Source organism: Humulus lupulus, chromosome 9, assembly GCF_963169125.1.
Source record: "Humulus lupulus chromosome 9, drHumLupu1.1, whole genome shotgun sequence".
Taxonomy (NCBI): domain Eukaryota; kingdom Viridiplantae; phylum Streptophyta; class Magnoliopsida; order Rosales; family Cannabaceae; genus Humulus; species Humulus lupulus.
Window position 1 is genome coordinate 181,444,600 of NC_084801.1, and position 25,171 is coordinate 181,469,770.

The 25,171-nt window shown below is 38.2% G+C and overlaps 1 protein-coding gene across 1 annotated transcript; it reads left to right on the forward strand.

The window, feature by feature from the left end:
• The first annotated feature begins 23 nt into the window (after positions 1-23).
• LOC133800399 (uncharacterized) lies at positions 24-24,355 on the forward strand. Its single transcript, XM_062238356.1, has 6 exons — positions 24-333; positions 529-1,113; positions 1,579-1,642; positions 23,534-23,571; positions 23,658-23,941; positions 24,143-24,355. Exons 1-6 carry the CDS (start codon positions 24-26, stop codon positions 24,353-24,355), a joined length of 1,494 nt encoding a protein of 497 aa, XP_062094340.1.
• Positions 24,356-25,171: the final 816 nt, after the last annotated feature.

A 25,171-nucleotide genomic window follows, 5' to 3' on the forward strand; every position in this document is an offset into this window, starting at 1 on the left:
CTATCTACAAATGCATCTAAAAAATGCTCTGTCATAGGCTGGTTGATATTCTTCCTAATCTGATAAACCAGAACCAAGGGGCTTTTATAAAGGATAGGTCTCTTGCTCATAATGCTCTTATTCTCCAAGACCTTATTAAGGGTTACAAAAGGAAACATAGTTCACCCCGTTGTCTGATGAAGATTTATTTGAGCAAAGCCTATGACTCCATAGATTGGGATTTTTTGGAGAATTTGCTGAAAGCATTAAGGTTTCCTGGTCGTTTTATCAGATGGGTCATGATCTGTATGAGAGGTTCTTCCTACTGTCTAATGATGAATGGGCAGCTTCAAGGTAGTTTTCAAGGTGGTAAAGGTCATCGCCAAGGTGACCCCATTTCACCTTTACTATTTGTAATAGTTATGGAGTACCTTACTAGATCTCCTTTTTAAGCTGCTAAGGAAAAAGGTTTCAAGTTTCATCCTTTATGCAAAACCTTAAACATAATTAGTCTCTGTTTTGCTGATGATCTTCTTATTGTTTGTAAAGCTAATACTAGCTCTATTCAGATTATCCATCACACTTTAGATGCTTTCTCCTCTGCTTCAGGGATGGTTATTAATAAAAATAAATCTAGAATTTACTTTGGTGGTGTTTCGGTCCCAGATAAAAGTGTTCTGCTGAATCTCACTCAGCTGGCTGAAGGGGAGTTTCCTTTGACTTATCTTGGTTTGCCTTTGAGACCAACAAAATGGAAGGCAATGTATTGTGATTTAATCCTTAAGAAAATTAGACAAAGACTGTTTGTTTGGGCTAGCAGGAACCTTTCCTATGCAGGGCGTGTCCAGCTGATTCAAACTGTTCTGTTGGGCATTAGGAACTACTGGATGAGTATTTTTTACTTACCTCAGAGTGTCATTAAAGAGATTGACCACCTCTGTAGAATGTTTTTATGGGGAGGTAAAGGTACTAGGAGCAAGTTTCATCTTACTTCTTGGGAGCAAATCTGTAGCCCAAAAAGTCATGGTGGTTTAGGTTTCAAGGAGAGACCTCTTTGGAATAGAGTAATGCTTGCTAAATTCATCTGGGCTATCTCCTCTAAGCAGGATTTTCTTTGGGTTAAGTGGGTTAACTGTATTTACTTGAAAGGGACTCAGATTTGGGATTATAGACTGCACCAAGATTCAAGTTGGTATTGGAAAAAACTGACCAAGATAAGTAAATCTTTGTCTATTTCTCTGCTGGAATCAGTTACAATTTAGGGGAAATTGAATCTTAACAGGCTTTATTATTTGTTCCTTCCTGGCACTCCAAACCCAAGGATGAAATCTGTCTGGTGCAATATTTCAGTGCCTAAACACAGATTCATATTGTGGCAATCTGTTCATCAAAAATTGCCCACTAGAGATCTCTTGCATCACTGTCACATTACTCTTCCTTCTCTAGTGTGCCCGATCTGTGAGCTTGAAGAAGAGAGTCATTCTCAAATTTTCTTTGAGTGTGCCTTTTCTAAGAGAGTAGTTCAATATGTATTTGAGTGGTTATGTGGTCCCTGTTGGCCCTCAAATTTTACTGACTGGTGCAATTGGTTGTCTGTAGACAGGAAAAGCTCTAGGGACTGGGTCACTGTAGCTGCTCTTGCTGCTTCAGTATATTTCATCTGGTATACCCGAAACAGATGCTACTTTGACAACAGCTGCCTCACGATTTATTATGTTGTTAATCTTATTAAAAATTTTGTAATAGCTAGGATTCTTGGACTTAAACTTAGATCCAAGAATTTGTCTTCTAGAGCTAAACTCATGATACAATTTATTTCTAGCTTGTAATTGAGGGGGAGCTTTAGCTCTGGCCTGCTCTTGTAATTGTCTGTTTGATCAATTAAAATTTCCTTTTCTTGATAAAAAAAAAAAAAATCTCAAATAAAAAATTTATGAATTTTGTGAAGAAAAAAAATAAACAACAAATTTTTAATTGTAATTTATTCAACTTATCAAGAATTTAATTGCCAATTTTCTTTTATCAATGACTGAATTACCAAACAACAAAAGAATTAATTGAGGTTTTTATCATAATTCCTATATCAAAAAAATAAAAAATTGAGTGAGAGTTTTTTTTTTTTTTTTTACAATCTTTTCCTTAATGAATTTATCATATAGTTATAGCTCTGCTATTATTTGTAACAAAATACTAACACTTAATAAGTTATTGATTTACTCCTTAAAATTTTCACAGATATTTACAATAATAATAAATATCTCTTGAATTTGTTTTAAAAATGAGCATGCATATCTCCCTCATAATTTAATATACAAATTTTGAAGACTTTTATTAATATATTAAGTCAATTTAAGGATTCTCATTACAAGAATTATATATTAATTATAAGAACTATTAAGTAAATTCAAGACAATTTCAGTCACACAACTATGCTTAAAAAAAGTCATTATTACAATATTTTATGATTTTTATAAAAAATAATAATAAATATATACCTCGTTGTTTTTAAAAATGAGCATGCATATCTCCCTCATAATTTAATTAACAAATTTATAAGACTTTTATTAATATATTAAGTCAATTTAAGAATTATCATTACAAGAATAATATTATAAGTAAATTCACGACAATTTCATCAGTCACACAACTATAATTTATTTTTAGTCATCATAATTATTTATTAATTTTTTTAAAAAAAGAAAAATATATTGTTTCCCATTGACGAATACCTTAAAATATTAGTGTGATGGATACGTAATTGAAAAAGAAAATACAAAGCAGTGGAGGTGGATTAATGCTTCAGCTGAGTCTTTAGAAAGGACCACTCTTCTTTACTCTTTCTCTCTCAATTATTTCGACTACAGTAACCAGAGCTGGCTAGACTAAGACCCTTTTCCTCTTCTTAATTATTAACATCGTTTGTATATTTTTGGATCAAAAGTTTTGTCTTGTTATCGTCGCTAGCTCTTTTGAACTTTGTATTTTGACAAATTATTTTTTAGAGTTTGTATTTTGTAAAATAGTTCAAATAAATTATTGAAGTCGATTTTGATTAAAAATATTTGATCTAATGTTACAAATAATTCACCAAACTAACAATTCGGAATAAAAGTATAATCATTCTGTCTAATAACTGTATTGTTATATTTAACTGTATTGTTATATTCAATTTTTTACTGATTAAAATCGGATTTATAAATTTATTTGAATCATTTTATAAACAAAAAATCTGAACAAGTAATAAGATAAAACACATAGTGTGCAAAAAAATTATAAATCCTTTTTAATATTAAAATGACTTCTATTTAAATATGTACACGTTTTTTTTTATTATTTTCGTTTTGGCTCTGTGGTAGGTGATATATGCATTATTATTATTATTATTATTATTATTATTATTAAAAAAGAGAAAGAAAGCTACAGCAACGGAAGAGTTGAAAGTAATTTCAATCAAAAGATCTCTCTAGTATAATTAGCTAGAGCTAGCCATATATAATAATCTCATATTGATATGTTACAAATTAATATTTTATACTCTTGTTGAATACAAAATAGGTAATTAGGGTTTTTGACCTTATTGTATGTGTAAATATATATATTGTGTTGTTTTTGTTATATACTTTGGTGATGTAATTCTGACTTGTTATTAGGAGTGATTATGATATATTTGTCTATTCATATATATAATATTAGTGGTTGAGACTTTTAAAACTATATGACTTATTAGTTTTAGGTTCTACTTAATAGTCAATTATCTTTCAAAGTGCTTAATTGCAAGATTTTCATTGGTTGCATAGTTTTGTTGTCTCATATTTATGCCTACACAAAACATATTTGGAACCAAAGGCATATAGTTAACTTAACCACTGGGGCGGACTTAGAATATATTTTTACTGGGGTCAAAAAAAAAATTCAAAAAAAAAACATCCATTAACAAAAATACATATGAATAATATTCTCATGAATTAAAAACAAAGTACATGTGGTAAAGTTTGAAATAAACAAACAGAACTATAAAATCTTAAAAAAGAAAAAAGAAAATGTAAATATTTTAGTGGAGTCAATACATTTAATTATTAAAATACTTAAAATATTACAAAAATATTAACTTATGTACATGTAATTTCTAAAAGTTCACTGGGGTCAGTTGACCCCACTCGCTCCAATGTGTGTCCGCCCCTGGTTAAGCATGTGCTAATGCATCGAATCTCATCAAAATTCTATATTCAGTTAAATATATCTAGGCGATAAATATACTGAAATGGGTCCCTTCTCGAGAAGTTCTCGTGTTGTACTCCTAAAATATTTTGCCCTAAAACAATAAAAAATACAAAACCTACTCAAACACTATAAACTTGAAAGGATGGTAATTTAACCATGCCATTTTTAAAATTTATAAATAAAAAAAAAGGTAGGAAACCATTTGGTATCCTGTGTTTTTGCAAAGTATCATTTTAGTACATCTGTTTTCAATAATGCTCATATGGTACCTTGTATTTTAAAATCGTACATATTTGGTACACTAAACTCAAATTTAATTAATAAAATTTTACTAATTTAATCAAATTGATGTCAATTATGTAAGTTCAAAATTTAAATTTAATTACTTAATTACATATAACTGATGACAGTTTGATCATATTGACAAAATTTTATCTATCAAATCTGAGTCTAGGGTATCAAATATGTATAATTTTAAAATACAGAGTACCATATGAACATTATTAAAAACAGAGAGTACCAAAATGATACTTTGTAAAAATATAAGGTACCAAATAAGTAAATCCCCTAAAAAAAATTAACACATTTTGAATATAAATTAGAAAAATAATTGCTTGGTTACATTTAAAAAACACCATATTTTATGTGCTATATTATGAACTGAAGTGATCATAATATCACATTATGATATTATGAGAATGTGATAATAAACACTATATTAGAAAAATACTTAAAATTGCTTCATTTTTAGAATAATTTTTATTAATTAAAACCTACACCGTCCATGTAACTCACCTAATCCATTTCCATGCACCGACCACCCCTAGTTTTATCCTACAACCAAACAAAGTCATAGCTTTCTGACATTAGATACTAAAGTTTTAATTTGTGAGATTTTTTAATACAGTACTTACAATTATATTTTTATATCTCTGAAAAAAGTACAAGATATTTCAATATGAACAGCATCAAAAAAGAAAAAGACTTCAACACGTGAATTTTCGATCATAATGAGTTTATAAATATCAAAAAAATCTTAGGGTTGTGTGTGGCTAGGAAAGATTGGTTCTTTCAAAATATTAAGAAAAATTTGTACAAGATGTGTACTTGGTTAGTTTAGTACCCTAGAACATGTATCGTGTATCACCTTTATATCTATCTATATATATGTATATATATTACTAAATATAAAATTATTTGCTTGATTAAACAACTTCATATTTTTTAAAAGGAAAAATAAAATAAAATAAAATACCACTAGAGTAGGACAAGTACCGATTATTTAAATATCTACCAATAATGATTCAAAGAAAGCAAAGCAGCCCAGCAGCCCAACTTTGATGCTTAGGGTTAGTATTGGGAATCATTGAAGGCATTATTACCCATATATATTTTGTTTGATAATAGAATGTGATCAAGAGATCGAATCTAACCAATCCAAACCATTCATTCACATATAGCTAGACTCCATTCATTATTGTTTTTCTCTAAAAGACTAAAGGGTTTTGCTTTTTAAAACATGTCCAAAATAAATAATAATAATAGAAAAAAGAAGTATGTATATGTAGCCAGCCATAATGCCAACAAAAGGGTTTTGTGGTGAATCATCTGTCTTTTGTTTGAGTATGGAGATTTTAATCATCAGAATCTTAAGCTATTAGGTTCTCAATCAAAAGGAGGCTCTATTAATTAGCTATATAGTTATGCTTGTATACACAAGACATCACACCTTTAATAATAATGATAGTAGGTATAAATAATAATAGTGGTAGGGAAGAGATTTAGAAATATTGCATATATATATTAATGTGACATCAAATCAAGATCAAACCATCTACCAAAACTACTATATATCCATGGTCTGGTGGCAATAAGACGATCTTAATAAAATTATTTTACTATCCATTCCCTACTACAAAAACACTATTTGTTATTATTCTTTTTTAGGGCACTCGTCTAAATGCGAGTCCTAAAAACATCTCCTAAACATTTTAGGACTTGCGTTGCGAGTCCTAAAAATAATGTGTATCTTAAAAAATTGATTTTTTTTTTTAACAAACACTTCCTGGACTTTTTAGGACACTCGTTGCGAGTTTTTAAAGAATTTTTTTAGGACACGCGATGCAAATCCTAAAAATTTATGTGTCTTAAAAATTTAAATTTTAAAAAATCACAAATTCCCTCAAATCCCTCAAATCACTCAATAATATAAAAAAAACACACAAAAATTACTCAAATCCCTCTCTGTCTAGCTTGTCTCTGCCAAGGCCAAACGGCCGCCCCCCGAAACCCCCAACCCCCGGAGCTCAGCCCTTCATGCGAGTGTATGTAAGTTTTTTTTTTTTTTTTTTTTGCCACAATTGATATTGAAGTTTAAAAGAGTTCCATACATGAAAAAAGTACTTTAATTAGTTTGAGTTTGATAATTTGGAAGGTATAGATTTGTATTATTGGGTTGGCTTTATGTTATGATGAGGTAGCCATGCATGCATATGCTGTTAAAAAAAAAGAAAAAAAATCAAAAGCTTAATCATACTCAGAAAGGTGACAATGTAAAGGTAAAAGGCTGCATATACAAGATAGTTGATTGAAGCTGTACTGATAGTATAAATTGATATATCACAATCACAAATCATCACATTAATTCATGTAAATATAAATGTAAAGTGTGCTACTTTTGCAAAGTGACAAAATGGGCATGTGGGTGGCTTTCAGGCCATCCTATATATTGTTATTATTCTTATTTATAATAATAATGACATGAAAGCTACTAAGTCCAAAAATCAGAATCATGGTATATTGGATACTATTCAGAAAATATATGCTTCATTATAGCAAAAACTCTTTTGGTATAAATAATTATCAAATCCACTACGTACGTGGTAATGTTATCTAAACTAGCTTTTTTTCTTTTTCTTTTATCAATCTATGGAATGAAACTAAAGAAAAAGCATACATCTGGCTATGGAGAGTATAGACAAATACTAATGTGGATTTGATAGTATTAGCTAACCAAAGGACTAAGCTTTTAGATTGGTCAATCAATAACTGATATATAATTGAATGTATGAAAAGTTGTGTTCTCTTCCTTAACTTTTTCACAACGCACGGTTGAATAATTTTATATGAGTTAGCAAAATCATATTCACTAGTGCATTATTATTGCTTTGACACAAATTAGTAACATACATGAAACCGAATGCATTTGGTCAGAACCTGTTAATTAAATCCTAGGCCCCCAATTAGTAGATTGATTAATGATGTCTTTTACGAATATATTGGTTCTTCTTGTGTGTTTCCAAGAACTTTGTTGGACAAAATAATGGCAAGTGTCAATGAAGAATCCAAATTGGGCCGGCCAAACCTAAATATAAATGGGCTAGGCCCATACGTAGGTTATCAAGTGTACATGTTTGTTATTTGAGACAAATGGGAATGAAAAATCTTGTCATGAGAGTAATCACACAATCTTTTTTCTTTCGACAATGCCGTAAGGATGTCAAACTTCTTTCAAACCAATGACTCTCCAACAAGATTTTGATCATTTGAAGATGGTTCAAATGTTAAGTTACACACGAATAATGGTTTTCAAATTTATGTAATAAATAAATAAAAAATCATAATCATGTTGAGATTTACCACAGTATGGCCCACTCAACTCGTATGCAAACATAACTATTATGTGTCACATTATGAGAGCTCATTTGAACTGGCCAAGACAAATATGACAATACTTACTACACTTTTCAAAGGCACTTATGAGCAAGGTACACAGAATGAAGGTCCTACCTCATCAACTCCAATAACACATAAAAACTACCCTAATATTATAAGAGAAATTTCAGGTTATATGCTTAATAATATACTCTATTTCATCTGTATGACAAATTTAATATACTTCACAAATATATACAAATATATGTCATTTTGTATAATTTTGACTATAATACCCTTTTCATTAAACTTCTCACTATCTCTCACATTAATGTGCATCCATGATTAATTATGTGCTCTACATAAAAAATTTAAGGCTTTAGATATGTTAAATGTGTAGATCTCAAAAAAAAAAAAAAATACTAAGATTAAAAAAAAATCAAGTAAAACGGACATTTAAGCAAAAAGTTATGGCTTACTAAAATTTTCGTCAAATTTCAGCGCAGAGCATCGATGTACCATCGATTTTGCATCATTTTGGCCAAAAATCAAGTTTTTATGATTGCATCGAAACAACATCGAAATATCATCGATTCTGCATCAAAAAAGCATCGTTTTAGCAAAAAAAAAACAAGTTTTCAAGATTGCATCGATTTTCCATCGAATTTAACTTAACATTTTATTTTTTGTAGCATCATTTTCATTATTTTTTTAGTACAAAAACGATGTTATTTCGATGCATCCACAAAAATTGATTTTTTGGCCAAAACTGTGCAAATTCGATGGAAAATCGATGCAATCTTGAAAAGTTGGTTTTTTTTTGTTGCCAAAACGATGATTTTTCGATGCAAAGTTGATGTTGTTTCGATGCTCTCGCGATGCAATCATGAAAACTTGATTTTTGGCCAAAATGATACAAAATCGATGCTATATCGATGCTCTGCGCTGAAATTTGACAAAAATTTTGGTAAGCTATAACTTTTTGCTTAAATGTCCGTTTTAGTTGATTTTTTTCAATCTTAGTATTTTTTTCGAAATCTGCATGTTTAGCATATTTAAAGCCTTAAATTTTTTATGCAAAACACAAAAATTAATCATGAGTGCACATTAATGGGAGGAGTGTTTATGAAAAGGTATTTTTGTCCAAAACATGGTTAGTGGCACATTAATGGGAGGAGTGTATAAGTTGGCAGATTAAAAAAAATTCCTATGTTATGATGCATACAACCTAAAATTTTCATATTATAAAAGATCCAACCATGGTCAGGACAAAGGATTCAGGTTCCCATGCATTTCAAGAAACGCCATCATTCCAAATTGATCGAAAGGATGGGTGAGAAAGATGAAGAAATGTACCATTTGTTTGGGCGTCGATTATAATAGACAAACATGTCCAAAAAAGTATGATATGACATCTCTAAGTCTTGGAGGCCCATCCTCTTCGACCAATGATGTGTCATATGTTCCAACACCAATAGGCTCAAACTAAAACAACAATCTCGAATTTCTTTACACAGGAAATTCAACTCAAGACTCCTTCCAATCTAATTTTTAAGAAGTTCAAAATAAGTCTCAGTAAGAATTTGTCATCATCATGCTGCATAAATATAGTTTTAATGTACTAAAATCCCTAATGTGGTTTAATGCTTGGATTAGGGGGTCAGGAGGGCCATAATTGATTTATTATGAAATTATGTGGTTAAATGCATTATTATATGGAATATATGATGATAATTGCATATATGTATATTTATGTGCATGTTTATGATTTATGGATGAGACCACATTATAATGTAGATTAGTTCGAGCTATTCGGCATGAGACGATCCTAGAACGCAAGTTAGCGGTTCAGTCATAACGAGATTAATTTCCAAGCTCGGGGTAAGTCTGGGGGTAATTTGATGTTTAGTACATTACCGGGAATGAACGGGTAATAGTTATGATTTAATTATTATTTGAGAATATTGGGAATAACAGGAATTGGAGGACGTTAACTGTAATTAGCGGAATAAGTGATAAATGATTGTTTTGCCCTTGGATGGTTGTATGGGAATTAAATGGGCATTTTGGTCTTTTGATGAAGGGATATATTTTAAATTAGGATGGCTGGTTGTAGAAGGTTTGACTAGCCAAAAATAGAGACTCTTCTCTTTCTCTCTCCTGATTCTTTTTTCTTCTTATTTTTGGCTTGAATTTTGAAGTGAGCTTGAGGTTTTAGGCTAGTGATCAGCCATTGGAGGGGATTTAAACCTGTGTTTAAGGTAAGATTTTAGCCATAGTTTTCTGGTTTTCTCTGTTTTTGAGTTAGTTCTTGAGCTTGAGAGTTTTGATCTTAGAAGTGGTTTTTTGATGTGGTTTTGAATGGTTTAAAGCTTAGGTTTTGTTGGTTGAATGATGGATATGTTGTGGTAATACTTGGCTGGGATTTTGGGATTTAATTGGTGGAGGTTTGGGCTGGTTTGAATTGAGAAAATGGGCAGGGGATCTGGGTTCGCTGGGTCATGTCGTGACCAAATTCATGCAAGTCGCGACTTGGACCCAAACCAGAGCCTCCCCTGGGCTCTTTTAGGCAGGCGCGCCGCGACCCACTAGGCCAAGTCGCGACCTGCCCCTGGTACCCCAGACAGATTGCTCTCTGTCTTGTGGGCGCGCCACGACTCACTAGGCCAAGTCGCGGCCCGCCCCTTCTTATTGTGCCAGGGAGGAGTTTTTCAAGGGTTTAGGCTCGGGGTTTCATTTCCTAAGGCTTGAGACCGAATCTACTAACCGTTTTAGTGTGATTCAAGGCCCCATGAGCGAGGTTTTAGATTATGAACCTTTTATTATTTATTTTTATTGATGGGATTTCATACTAGTTATGACTAGGTGATCACTAAGGAACTTAAGGACCGATCGTTCTCAAAGGTCGTTCTTTTATTATTTCTCACTCGAACCAGACGTAAGAAAACTGTAGCCTGTATGTGACATGCATGGTTATTGATGAAGCATGTTGAGTGCTCTATATATATGGACATTGATTGCATATTAAATGCATAGCAGCTTTGCTTATCTGTGTATGGTACTGACTGATCAGTCAGAGAACGGCAATAGTGTTTAGTATTGAACCTGAAGCTGTGACTTACCAGTCAAGTTCAGCGGTGATATGAGCACTGGTCGTATGGTATTGGCTTAAGAGTCAAGAACAACATTAATGTGTTTAACATAGGCCAAAATGATTAGATCTAATCAGCATGAGCATGAAATCCTTGACCGACCCCAAGTTCGATGAAAACTAAAAGCGATTGTCTAGTCTAAAGGCTAGTTACGTAGAGTCATGGTCAAAAGGCTCAGGTGACTGAATGTCACGTGGCTTAGGGTGCAGAGCCCTAGAGACAGACTTATTAGTCATCTATTCAGAGTATGACTTAATAGTCACTTATCTGATTAGGGTGTGGAGCCCGACGTGTGACTCACTATCTGATTAGGGCTGCAAGCCTCATAATGATTACCATAATCATTTATTGATATTACATACATGCAAAAATAAGTTTTCTTGCCGATCCTTGGATCACGGGTGCTATGGGGTGTAGGTAAAGCGAAAGAAAAGCTCACCCAGCCTTGAGTGGAGAGCTTAGGTGGCGATGTGTACATATGCGGCTGCTTGACCACCTTGACCAATGTGTTTCTCAGAGGACCCTATTTTTGCCGCTTAGGTCGGTGGGTTGTAATTTTACACTGTAATGACCATTTTGGAATGTAAATAACTTTGTAAACACTTTTATGGGCCCATGTATAGTTTTATGTTTTGAATAAAATATCTCCATTCCTTTTGATTAATATTTTTCACCTTAGTCTATTAATGACACCTAGATGCATGTTTATAACCAAATGACTCGTTTAGCGAGTTAAGCACTGTTTAAAGTCCAAAGAAACGGTCTTAGAGTAACTAAGGTGTTACAACTTGGTATCAGAGTGTGTCAAGGTTTAGGGTTCCTGTAGACTGGCTGGGCATGTACACTCGCCACTGAAAACAAGCTCGACTCATGATTTGGTAACTATTTATGTGGTTATTTGTTTAACTGCTTAAATAAAATATAAATGCTTTACCTGTCTACATGAAATACATTAATAAGACTGGGCCTTAACTGCTGCATCATAAGCAAGAACGTACTTATTAGTACTGATATTGCTAGAACATGCTTATTTGCATTGTTGACTGATAATGGTTAATTATTAAATGATAAATGTTATGATCGTGTCTCAACATGTTTATTTGTATGATTGTGAAACATGGATGAATATCTGCTTGATCTTGGACCGTGAGGCGGCAAGAGGTTTAGTTATTACTGTCTATCTGGTCGCATTGACTATTGCAGCAAGGTTTAAGTTGATAATATTCAAGGCAGACAGATTCATCAACTGGCCAGGATGAGCAGGGCCATAATTTCAGACAAGGTCAAGAGAATGACCAGAATCAGATTACTCAGCCAGCTCCTGATAACTGGCAACAGTTGTTTGCCAAATTACAGGCGAGAGTAATGAGGCATGAAGGAGAAATCCGCCTCGTGAGACAACAATAAGTTCCTGCAGGGAATGTTTTACCTGAGGCACCACCTGTAGCGGTGCCAACAATTGAATAGCTGCCAGAGGCTGGAAGCAAATGGGAACCTCTTTATGAGAGGTTCAGAAAACAACAACCTCCAATTTTTTAGGGTAGTGCAGATCCAGTTAAGGCTGAGCAATGGATGAGCATGATTAGCACCATCCTTGACCTTATGAGGTTGTCTGGTAATGAGAGGGTGGCTTGTGCCACATACAAGTTTTGGGAGGATGCCCGAATTTGGTGGGAAGTGAGATCCTCGACTAGAAATATCAATGCCCTGAGTTGGGAAGAGTTTAAGACTTTGTTCAATGAGAAGTACTATAATGATGCCATCAGGGCTGCAAAAGCTGAAGAGTTCAGCAGATTCGACACATGTTCTAAGTTATGAGAATTTGGAGCTGGATCAAGATTTATCTTATGAGGATAAACCATTTCAGATTCTCGACCGGAAGGATAAAGTCTTGCGGAGCAAGACCATCACCTTGGTGAAAGTGCTGTGGAAGAACATCAAGGTTAAGGAGGCGACATGGGAATTGGAATCTGAGATGCGGGAGCGGTATCCCGAGTTATTCAAGTAATTTTAAGGACGAAATTTCTGTAAGGAGGAGATAGTTGTAACGACCCAAATTTGCTAATAAGGCTTAGGGCCTTGATTAGTGTGTCTGGAGGGCAATAAGTGAATTATTGTTATAATATGTGAATTTATGCGAATATGTGATAGAAATGCACGTTTAGTCGAATTAAATATGCATGTGGGCCCCGTTTGGATATTAGGGGCATGTTTGTGATTTTAGCCCGTTGAGGGCATAAATGTGATATGTTTGTGATAAATTTGTGTAGCACGATCCGAGATAGTTCTAGGGAGCTGTTAGTCAGAAAGTCACAACGGGGTTGAGAATTCGACCCGGGGCGAGTCGAGGGGTATACCGGGTATGAGATATTTTACGGGGTTATCAAGTTATGGAAATAAATATTTGGAGATATATTTGAGGTTAGAATGTTTAGGAGGGAATATTGGGAAAATTTACCATTTTTCCCTCAGGGACGTTTTTGGTACCCCGAACCTTGAGGTAACCACATAGATTTAAGTTAAATAAAACAAAATAAAGGAAACCCCTAGACTTCCTCGAAACCGACCCACTCCATCTCCTTTGCTTTGGTTTTCTTATACTCTTGAAGGCCTAATAACATCTTGGAGAAAAACCAGCCAAAACTAAGGAATCGAAGCTAGGAACCCAAGCTAGAGTTTTGGAAGCTTGGAGCTTAGGAAACTGAGTTGTGGATTCAATTCTGTACAAGGTAAGCTTCTTAATATGTTGAGTTGTGTTAATTTGCAGCTGGTTTTAGGTTGAATATTAGAGTTTTGCATGTTGGAGGGATGAAGATTCAACTTTGATTTCTATAAGGGTTTTGGCTTGAGTTTCTGTTGGGTTTTGCTGTTGAATCAATAGTATAGTCTTTGTGATAAGTAGTTTGGAATGTTGGCTTGATTCTGGGGATAATTGGACTGGTTTTTGAGGTGAAAATGGTGAGTTTTTCTGGGCTCGAGGGGTCGGGTCGTAGCGCTGTTCTTGCTGAGCTGCGGCCCCTTAGAACTTGGGGTGCTTGGAAATGAAGGCGCGCCACGGCGCCCTTTCGGAAGGGCCGCGACACGTGTGGGCTATTTTGAGGCAAGGCCTCGGGTTGAGCTGGGGGCCGCAACATAAGTCCCTAGGGCCGCGACGCTTAAGGTATTTTTGGGTTTTTAAGAGGTTTTAGGCTCGGGAATTCACTAATTAAGGCTCGGGATGGATTTTATCACCCGGATTGATAGAATTCATGGTCCGGAGATTAGAATTATGGCTCGAAGCTACTTAGTGGATTAGAACTTGATGGATGAAATTGTTAATGCGTTGTGACTAGGTTTTCGGTGAGGCTCAGACTAAGGAACTGTGCTCGAGACATTGGTGCTTAGAAAGCTCGGGACACAGGTAAGAAAACTACTGTTCCCATAGAGCTTGTGTTGCAGGGCTCGGCCTATATGATTGCATTATGGGGCATGGCCTTTTGACTGAATTTATGTGTGTTCTAAATATCTATATTATGTGTATGTGTTAATGATGGAACGGCGATGGCTGGGAATGGCGAAGGCCGGGAACGGCGAAGGCCGGGAACGGCGAAGGCCGAGAACGGCAAGGGGCCGGGAGCAACGTTTAACACGCGGAGTGCGAGTTGCCCGGGCGAGACCCCAAGGGATACCTGGGATATCTTTACGGTATAGACCGCGAATCCAGGGCCGGGTAAAGCGCCTGGGACAGCATGGTCGTATATGTATAGCCTGATGATGGCATGTTTATATGACAAGTGTTGTTATGCATATGTTATCTGCTTGTGAGAGTTTTCTTGCTGCGCTTCGGCTCACGGGTGCTCTATGGTGCAGGTAAAGGCAAGGGGAAAGTTGACCAACCTTGAGTATGGGGAGCGTGATGAGCGACGCGTACATGTCTAGTCTGCCTGGCCGCCACGGCGAGGGGGATGATTGTTTTGGGGAGATGATTGTACTAAACTTGAATTTTGTCGTTTAGTTGACTTTGGTATATTTTGAGTTGTAAATATTTCTAAACAATGTTTTTGGGATCCCAAAAGTTAAACGCTTTATAATTTTTCAATGTAAGATTTATTTTCAGATTTATGACTCTGATTATGTTTTGATTACACTTTTGTCCTAAAACCTTGATTAGCGAGTTAGTTGCACATTTTAAACTCACTTAGTAACGGCTCTAAGGCAGTAGGGCGTTACAACTTGGTATTAGAGCGAGCCAAGGTTTATGGTTTCTGGAGAATGACCGAACATGTACGGTCGCTGTCATTTGCAAGCTCGACTCAGGGTTGGTTGGTATGATTGACCATTATGTTGAAATATGTGCTTAAATGCCCTGTTTGCCTGCTTATTTGATATAGAGCATGATGAATGATTTAATGTATGCATGATGTCAGGGCATGACCCGTTGTGTGTTATATGTCCTTTGAGTGTTATGTGGATTGTTGCTTATGGTTGACTGATGTGATAGGAAGGTGGTTTTGATGTTGTTATCATGCCTGATGAGCGGTGTCATTGGTTGCAGGCATATTTGTTGAGATGCCTCAACAATCATCTAGACTCCGCGGCAATCGGGCCGAGGATGATAACCAGGGTCAGGACCCTCCACCTGCCCCACAGAATTGGCAGCAGATGTTTGCCGAAATGGAAGCAAGGCTGCAACGAATAGAGGAAGAACTCCGCTAGCTGAGGCAGCAGGCCCCTCCACAGGTTACAGGGTTGCCGATTCAGCAGGTTATGGCGCCAGCGCCAGTTCAACCTGTTGTGGAGAATAAGTGGGAACCCTTATATGAGCGGTTCAGAAAACAACATCCTCCCACCTTTAAGGGTGGACCAGACCCAATGCGGGCAGAGCAGTGGATGAATATGATCTCCTTCATTCTTGATTTCATGAGGGTTGAGGGGAACGAGAGGGTAGCTTGTGCAAGCTACATATTCAGAGAGGATGCCCGCATCTGGTGGGATGTGGTGGTCCAGAGGAGGAATGTGACCGTTATGACCTGGGAAGAGTTTAGGAACATTTTCAATGAGAAGTATTACAGTGTGGCAGTCCGAGCTCAAAGGTTGATGAGTTTATCAACCTAACTCAAAACCGGTTGACCGTGACGGAGTATGCCTTGAAGTTCGATCGTTTGGCAAAGTTTGCGCCAGATCTAGTGCCGACAGATGCAACAAGAAGGGACAGGTTTGTACGGGGATTGAATGTTATGATCGCCCGTGATGTGAAGATCACTTTGGATCCAGAGACTACTATCTACACTCAAGTGGTAGACAATGCCCTTACAGCTGAGGGGTCGAGGACCAGATTTGGAGAGAGAGCGCTGTTAGGCGCGATGCCAGGAGGACAGTGCCTCCTTTTATTGGATCCACCCGGGGTAGTGGCTCCGGTGAGCAAAAGAGGAAGGCCCCAGATTCCTTTGTTCCTCCCAGTTCTGATAGGAAGGCACGAGGTGATTTTAGTGGCCGTCAGGGCGGAAGTGACAACTGGAGAAGCTTCCTAGTGTGTCCTCAGTGTAGACGACGACATCAGGGTGAGTGCAGGATTAGGGCCTACTTTATCTGTGGGAGTGCCAATCATTTGAAGAAGGACTGCCCACAAGCCAGGAAGGAGGAGCCAAAGCACGGCGATAGTCTTTCTCTTGCCAGGGTGTTTACTTTGACTTAGACGAAGGTAGAGGCTAGACCCTCAGTTGTGACAGGTCATATCTCTAGTGCTGGTTCTTCTTATACTGCGTTGTTTGATTCAGGAGCTACCCATTTGTTTGTGTCTGCTAGAGTGATAGATCAGCTGTGTAGACCTAGTGTTCTGTATGCTAGGGGTTTTCAGACTTTATTGCCGACTGGGGAACTGGTAGCCTGTAGGAGGTGGATTAGAGCTTTGCCAGTAGAGGTAGATGGTAGGGAATTATTTGCTGATCTGATTGAGCTTGCGATGGATGACTTTGATATTATCCTAGGAATGGATTGGCTATCAAAGTATGGGGCGACAATTGATTGCAAGCGTAGGATGGTGACTTTTGAACCAGAAGGGGAGGTACCCCTTGTATTTGTTGGAACAGCTGGTGGAACGCGGGTACCTATAATTTCAGCATTAAAGGCTAGGGACCTGATGCAGGGAGGTTGCATAGGATTCCTAGTGTAGATACCTCTAAGGTTGTATCGATTGGACCGGGGGAGACCAGATTGATATGCGAGTTCCCAGATTTATTTCTAGCAGATCTGCCAGGGCTGCAACCGCAATAGGAGATAGATTTTGTTATAGAGTTGGTACTAGGAGCGGAGCCAGTATCTAGGACACCTTACAAAATGGCTCTGGCTGAGCTGAAGGAGTTGAAGATTCAGTTGCAGGAGTTACTAGATTTGGGGTTCATCAAACCGAGTTTCTCGCCATGGGGTGCTCCAGTGTTATGTCCTTTGGATTAACCAATGCCCCAACAGCTTTTATGGACATGATGAATAGGGTTTTCAAGGATTATTTAGACAAGTTCATGATTGTGTTCATCGATGATATTCTAATGTACTCACAGTCAGAGACAGAGCACGAGCAGCATCTACGTTTGGTATTGCAGCGGTTAAGAGAGCATAAGTTATACGCTAAGTTCAGCAAGTGTGAGTTCTGGTTACCACAAGTTACATTTGTGGGCCATATCGTCAGTAAGGAGGGGATTCTGGTTGACCCAAATAAGATTGAAGCAGTCAGGGACTGGCCTAGACCGAGCAATGTTTCTAAAGTGAGGAGTTTTCTGGGGTTGGTAGGGTATTACCGGAGGTTTGTTGAGGGGTTCTCCAGAATAGCTACACCGTTGACAGAATTGACGAAGATGAAGAAAAAGTATGTTTGGACAGACCGATGTGAGAACATTTTTAAAGAGTTGAAGCGGCGGTTGATCACAGCGCCAGTGTTGAGTTTGCCGACAGATAATGAGAAGTTTATGGTTTATTGTGATGCTTCCAAACAAGGTTTGGGGTATGTATTGATGCAAGCTGGGAAGGTGATAGCCTACGCATCGAGATAGTTAAAGGAATATGGGTAGAGATATCCCACGCATGAACTGGAATTGGCAGCGGTGGTGATCGCACTTAAGATTTTGAGACATTATTTATATGGTGAGAAGTGTGAGATATACACTGACCATAACAGTTTGAAGTATTTCTTCACTAAGAAGGATCTGAATATGCGCCAGAGACGATGGTTGGAGTTGGTCAAGGATTACGATTATGATATCATGTACCATCCTGGAAAGGCTAACGTAGTTGCTGATGCCTTGAGCCGGAAGGGCCCAGGACAGCTGTTCAGTTCGAGATAGATATCCGAGGAGCTAGCAGAGGAGATGACTAGAGCGGGTATAGAGTTGGTGGTTGGTTGGTTAGCCAATATCACTCTTCAGTCCACACTCCTTGAGAGGATCAGGGAGGCTTAGGAGAATGATTCCTAGTTTAGAGGTTACAGGGAGAACGTCTTAGTCGGAGCGGCCAAGGACTTTTCTATTTCAGAGATGGGGTTACTGAGATATAAGGGTCGGATCTGTGTTCCGATGGATGCAGATATCCGATGAGAGATTCTGGATGAACCGCATACCACTCCCTATTCCTTGCATCCGGGTACGACGAAGATGTACCAAGACCTAAGAGCTTTGTACTGGTGATCAGGCATGAAGAGGGATGTGGTGGATTATGTGGCCAAGTGCTTAACTTGTCAGCATGTCAAGGCTGAACATCAGAGGCCAGTAGGGTTGCTGCAGCCTCTAGGGATTCCGGAGTGGAAATGGGAAGATGTCGCCATGGACTTCGTAGTTGGGTTTCCAAAGACTGTAGGACAGTATGATTCGGTGTGGGTGATTGTGGATAGGTATACCAAGTCCGCCCACTTTTTACCAGTCAGGACGACTTATACTGTGGAGCAGTATGCTGAGCTATATGTGAAGGAGATTGTTCGACTGCATGGGGCACCAAGGTCTATAGTATCCGACAGGGACCCCACCTTCACCTCCAAGTTTTGGGAAATTCTGCAGAAGGCTATGGGCACACAGTTACGATTTAGTACCGCTTATCATCCTCAGACAGATGGACAGACAGAGAGGATGATTCAGATACTAGAAGACATGCTACGAGCATGTGTGCTAGATTTTGGGGGATCTTGGAGTAAGTATCTTCCTTTGATTGAGTTCTCGTATAACAACAGCTATCAGGCGATTATCAGAGTGGCTCCGTATGAGATGCTTTATGGGAGAAAGTGCAGATCACCTATCCATTGGGATGAGACAGGTGAGAGGAGGTATTTAGGTCCTGAGATGGTCCAGAGGACCAATGAGGCAGTTGAGAAAATTAGAGCTCGAATGCTCGCCTCCCAGAGTTGTCAAAAGATTTATTTAGACCTAAAACGCATGAGTGTGGAGTTCCAGGTTGGTGACCATGTGTTTCTTAGGGTTTCACCCTTGAAGGGAGTGAGACGGTTTGGTGTTTGGGGCAAGCTGAGCCCTAGGTTTGTTGGCCCCTTTGAGATTCTAGAACGGGTTGGAGAGGTAGCTTACAGATTGGCAATGCCTCCAGCCTTATCAGGGGTCCATAACGTGTTTCACGTGTCCATGCTCTGAAAGTATGTATCAGATTCGACACATGTTCTAAGTTATGAGAATTTGGAGCTGGATCAAGACTTATCTTATGAAGATAAACCATTTCAGATTCTCGACCGGAAGGATAAAGTCTTGCAGAGCAAGACCATTGCCTTGGTGAAAGTGCTGTGGAGGAACATCATGGTTGAGGAGGCAACATGGGAATTGGAATCTGAGATGCGGGAGCGGTATCCCGAGTTATTTAGGTAATTTTGAGGACGAAATTTCTGTAAGGAAGGGATAGTTGTAATGACCCAAATTTGCTAATAAGGCTTAGGGCCTTGATTAGTGTGTCTGGAGGGTAATAAGTGAATTATTGTTATAATATGTGAATTTATGCGAATATGTGATAGAAATGCACGTTTTGTCGAATTAAATATGCATGTGGGCCCCGTTTGGATATTAGGGGCATGTTTGCGATTTTAGCCCGTTGAGGGCATAAATGTGATATGTTTGTGATAAATTTGTGTAGCACGGTCCGAGACAGTTCTGGGGAGCTGTTAGTCAGAAAGTCACAACAGGGTTGAGAATTCGACCCGGGGCGAGTCGAGGGGTATACCGGGTATGAGATATTTTACGGGGTTATCAAGTTATGGAAATAAATATTTGGAGATATATTTGAGGTTAGAATGTCTAGGAGGGAATATTGGAAAAATTTACCATTTTGCCCTCAGGGACGTTTTTGGTACCCCGAACCTTGAGGTAACCACATAGATTTAAGTTAAATAAAACAAACTTAAGGAAACCCCTAGACTTCCTCTAAACTGACCCACTCCATCTCCTTTGCTTTGGTTTTCTTATACTCTTGAAGGCCTAGTAACATCTTGGAGAAAAACCAGCCAAAACTAAGGAATCGAAGCTAGGAACCCAAGCTAGAGTTTTGGAAGCTTGGAGCTTAGGAAACTGAGTTGTGGATTCAATTATGTATAAGGTAAGCTTCTTAATATGTTGAGTTGTGTTAATTTGCAGCTTGTTTTAGGTTGAATATTAGAGTTTTGCATGTTGGAGGGATGAAGATTAATTTTGATTTCTATAAGGGTTTTGGCTTGAGTTTCTGTTGGGTTTTGTTGTTGAATCAATAGTATAGTCTTTGTGATAATTAGTTTGGAATGTTGGCTTGATTCTGGGGATAATTGGACTGGTTTTTGAGGTGAAAATGGTGAGTTTTTCTAGGCTCGAGGGTTCGGGCCGCGGCGTTGTTCTTGCTGAGTCGCGGCCCCTTAAAACTTGGGGCGCCTGGAAATGAAGGCGCGCCACGACGCCCTTTAGGAAGGGCCGCGACACGTGTGGGCTATTTTGAGGCAAGGCCTCGGGTTGAGCTGGGGGCCGCGGCATGAGTCCCTAGGGCCGTGGCGCTTAAGGTATTTTTGGGTTTTTAAGAGGTTTTAGGCTCGGGAATTACTTAATTAAGGCTCGGGATGGATTTTTTCACCCGGATTGATAGAATTCATGGTCTGGTGATTAGAATTATGGCTCGAAGCTACTTAGTGGGTTAGAACTTGATGGATGAAATTGTTAATGCGTTGTGACTAGGTTTTCGGCGAGGCTCGGACTAAGGAACTGTGCACGGGGCATTGGTGCTTAGAAAGCTCGGGACACAGGTAAGAAAACTACTGTTCCTATAGAGCTTGTGTTGTAGGGCTCGACCCTATATGATTGCGTTGTGGGGCATGGCCCTTTGACTGAATTTATGTGTGTTCTAAATATCTATATTATGTGTATGTGTTAATGATGGAACGGCGATGGCCGGGAACGGCGAAGGCCGAGAACGGCAAGGGGTCGGGAGCAGCGTTTAGCACACGGAGTGCGAGTTGCCAGGGCGAGACCCCAAGGGATACCTGGGATATCCTTACGGTATAGACCGCAAACCCAGGGCCTGGTAAAGCGCCTGGGATGGTATGGTCATATAAGTATAGCCTGATGATGGCATGTTTATATGTTAAGTGTTGTTATGCATATGTTATCTGCTTGTGAGAGTTTTCTTGCTGGGCTTCGGCTCACGGGTAACCTATGGTGCAGGTAAAGGCAAGGGGAGAGTCGACCAACCTTGAATATGGGGAGCGTGATGAGCGGCGTGTACATGTCTGGTCTGCCTGGCCGCCACGACCAGGGGTGTTTTGGGGAGATGATTGTACTAAACTTGAATTTTGTCGTTTAGTTGAATTTGGTTATATTTTGAGTTGTAAATATTTCGTAACAATGTTTTTGGGATCCCAAATGTTAAACGCTTTATAATTTTTCAATGAAAGATTTATTTTCAGATTTATGACTCTAATTATATTTTAATTACACTTTTGTCCTAAAACCTCGATTAGCGAGTTAGTTGCACATTTTAAACTCACTTAGTAACGGCTCTAAGGTAGTAGGGCGTTACATTTTTCCCATTTGATTATATTCTTGATTTCCTTTTTGTTTCTTTGTCGTTATTTTGACTCTGTGTCGTTGGCCAAATCAAGGGTCAACATTTTGGTGCTTTCGTTGAGAGATTAGTCAAAAAGCTTTAAGAATATCAAATGGCGAAAACATCCAAGAGAGCTGGACAGGCTACTGGCACTGCGTCATCTCAACCTCCTCCTCCAAATGTGGCTGAAAATGAACTGCACTTGGATTTTGAAGAGGAGGAAATGGTTCCGAGACGCTTAGGACAACATTGGGCGTGCTGCAAGAGGAATTGGCCAATCTGAGGGCCAATTAGGAGAATGCATATCCTGGACCGAAACATTGGATATCTGCTAAGCAGTGGGAGTACTGAGTAGGTATCAGTCAAACCCAGGACCGGAACATTGGATAGCAGTTAAGCATATTCTGAAGTATTTTAGACGGACTAGGGATTATATCTTAGTCTACAAGGGTGGTGTTCTGAACCATGTAGGCTACACCGATTCAGATTTTTAGACTGATGTCGATGACAGGAAGTCTACTTCTTGAATGGTTTTTACTCTTGGGGGTGGTGCTGGAATTTGGAGAAGCGTAAAACAGTTTGCAATATCAGATTCCACCCATGGAGGCTTAGTACATAGCCGTGTCAGAAGCAGCTAAGGAAATAGTCTGGCTAAAGAAGTTCTATTCGGATCTTGGTGTTATTCCAGAAATGGATAAACCACTTGTGTTGTTTTGTGACAATACAAGAGCGATAGCTAACTCGAAAGAACCTCGAAGTCACAAGCGAAGTAAGCATATAGAAAGGAAGTATCACATTATTCGAGAATATGTGGCCAGGGGAGATATGAAGGTTATGAAGATTGCAAATAAAGACAATCTTACGGATCCATTTACAGAGACACTACCAGAAGCTACATTTGATAAGCATATCAAAGAAATGGGATTAGTAGAATTAGGCATTAGTTTCAATTAGTGTAAGTGGGAGTTTGTTGGGTTTTATGCCCTAATTAAAACCCAAATTTTTTGTAATCTCATTTTATTATCAATAAAAGAATAGAAATCATTTATTGACTTGGTCAATCACTTTGCTCACATGTTTTATTTTCATGATTATTTTATTAATATAAACTTCTATTAAATCCCGAGCATATAGCTAATCTTATTTATAGTGATGTAATCACAGTGGAATATAAATATGATTATATGTTCAAAATAAGTTAGTCCTAAGATTAGTCAGTGCACAGGATTTACATTGACTTGCCAATCTACGATATGATCTACTTACACATTACAGTGTTATGTTCTTTCCTGAACATTAGCAAAGTAGATAAGATCGGATGTATTTGTTACATCGGACTGGACCGATATTGACAGTTGATAAGATAAGTAAACATACTGTTATTATCTATTCTAGTCATATCATATAGTCGACCATAGGTCAATTCAATCTCAATTCTGAATGGTAATGACCTACGTCCACTTAGTGCTATTATTGATATTGAATTCCAATGCTGTGAATCCCAGTTCAGTAAGTGATGTAGCGACTAGTAGTTGTAGCACGGGTACTTTACTTATAATCTCATTGCTTTCTTTTTTAGTTCCATCTATATATTTTGTCTCATAGTTTGTATTGTTTCCTTTTGTGCAGATATGTCATCTGAAGACGTGTTCGCGCATTACAAGGCTGCTGCTACTTCCTCAGGCAGGAAGAAAGATAGTAAAAGGGTTCGAGGGGAGAGTAGCAAAACTGCTTCAAAGAAGGCCCAGACTGAGGGTCCTTCAGCAGCTGTTCCTTCGAAGGAAAACACGCCACCTCCTTCTCCATTTGACCAGTCGGCCTCAACTCCACCGGTCAATCAGCACTCCACTCCTCCAGCACCTTCCGACCAGCCACACCATACTCAACCCAAAGACACTCTGGCCAACACCATGGTCAGTTCAGCCAGAGAGAGAATATACAAACTCTCCAAACACAAACGTAGTCAAGAGGCCATCGACAGTACCATTTCCATGGAAACCGATCAAATAATAAATTGAGGGCTAAATGAGATAGTCAGTGTAAGTTGATTTTCATTGCTGAGTAATTTACTCTTAATTTTCTGCTATCACCTTATTCCTTTCATCTGGTCGCAGGGATTGCTGACCATGACTACTGGCTGGCGTCGTGCGGGTGCAATGGTCTCCCAGACCAAAAACTTTGTCACCAGGCTTGCCGAGGCAATGAAGGCGCTCGAGGGAAAGAATGTTGACCTACTCGAGAAAAATACTGAACTGGTCAAGCAGAACGGTGAACTGCTCGAGAAAAACGCAGAGCTGACCAAGCAGAACGATGAACTGCTCGAGTAGAAAGCCACGCTGACCAAGGAGCTGTTGGAAAGTCGGGCCGCCCTGAACAAATCCAATGAAGATAAAGAAAAATTCAGGGAGAGTGCCAAACTTAACTACAAAGAATCCAAACAGCTTGAGCTTGATCTGATTGCGAGCAGGAAGGAGACGGAGGAGCAGGAAAGGTGCGTTAAGAGCTCAAAGAGACTGATGCCAAAAACTTGGAGAAGTACAGGGAAGCCACCCACATTTGCTTCTACGAGTTTTGGAAGCACAATCAAAAGGTCGACTTCAGCTATCTTTCTGAGCGCTTAAGATGAACTCTAATGTCCCAATGCACCATTCGCTTGGAGGAAGAAGAAAGAGCTAAAATTCCTGCTTCCTCAGAGATTTCCCTGGCAACGGGGATTGATGGCGCGTACAATGAAGCTGGCGCTACTGTCGACCAGAACGCTCCTCAAGATCCTCCAGCCTCGTAGTCTTTTTTATTTTTCTTGTTATCTTTTGAACACACGACCTACGGGTCGTGATGTAAAGACAATTACTTTTTTAATTTTTAATTTTTATTGCTGCATGGGCAGCTTTTACTTTTAACGAACAATTACATCCGAGCTGTTGCTGCTCGCGGTGTAAATGAATTCCTTTTGATATTATAATATTTTTATGTTATTATAACATCTATTCGCATGACCGAACTTAGCATAGTACTTTGGATTGATTTAACAAAATACAAAATTTTGAAAAATACTCTAAGTACCCTAGCATGTTTTCACTTATTTTGCTCATGTGTTTACATACCTTTCGATAAGCTTGCTTACTAGATGCCTTATATGCCCC

Excerpts from the sequence above, each read along its gene's own strand:
- LOC133800399 (XM_062238356.1), top strand. The coding sequence starts at position 24 with ATGCTCTGTCATAGGCTGGTTGATATTCTTCCTAATCTGATAAACCAG. Across the intron at positions 1,643-23,533 it reads GCTTCAGTATATTTCATCTG|TTCAGTAAGTGATGTAGCGA; the intron begins GTATACCCGAAA and ends TGTGAATCCCAG. Across the intron at positions 23,942-24,142 it reads ACACTCTGGCCAACACCATG|GGATTGCTGACCATGACTAC; the intron begins GTCAGTTCAGCC and ends ATCTGGTCGCAG.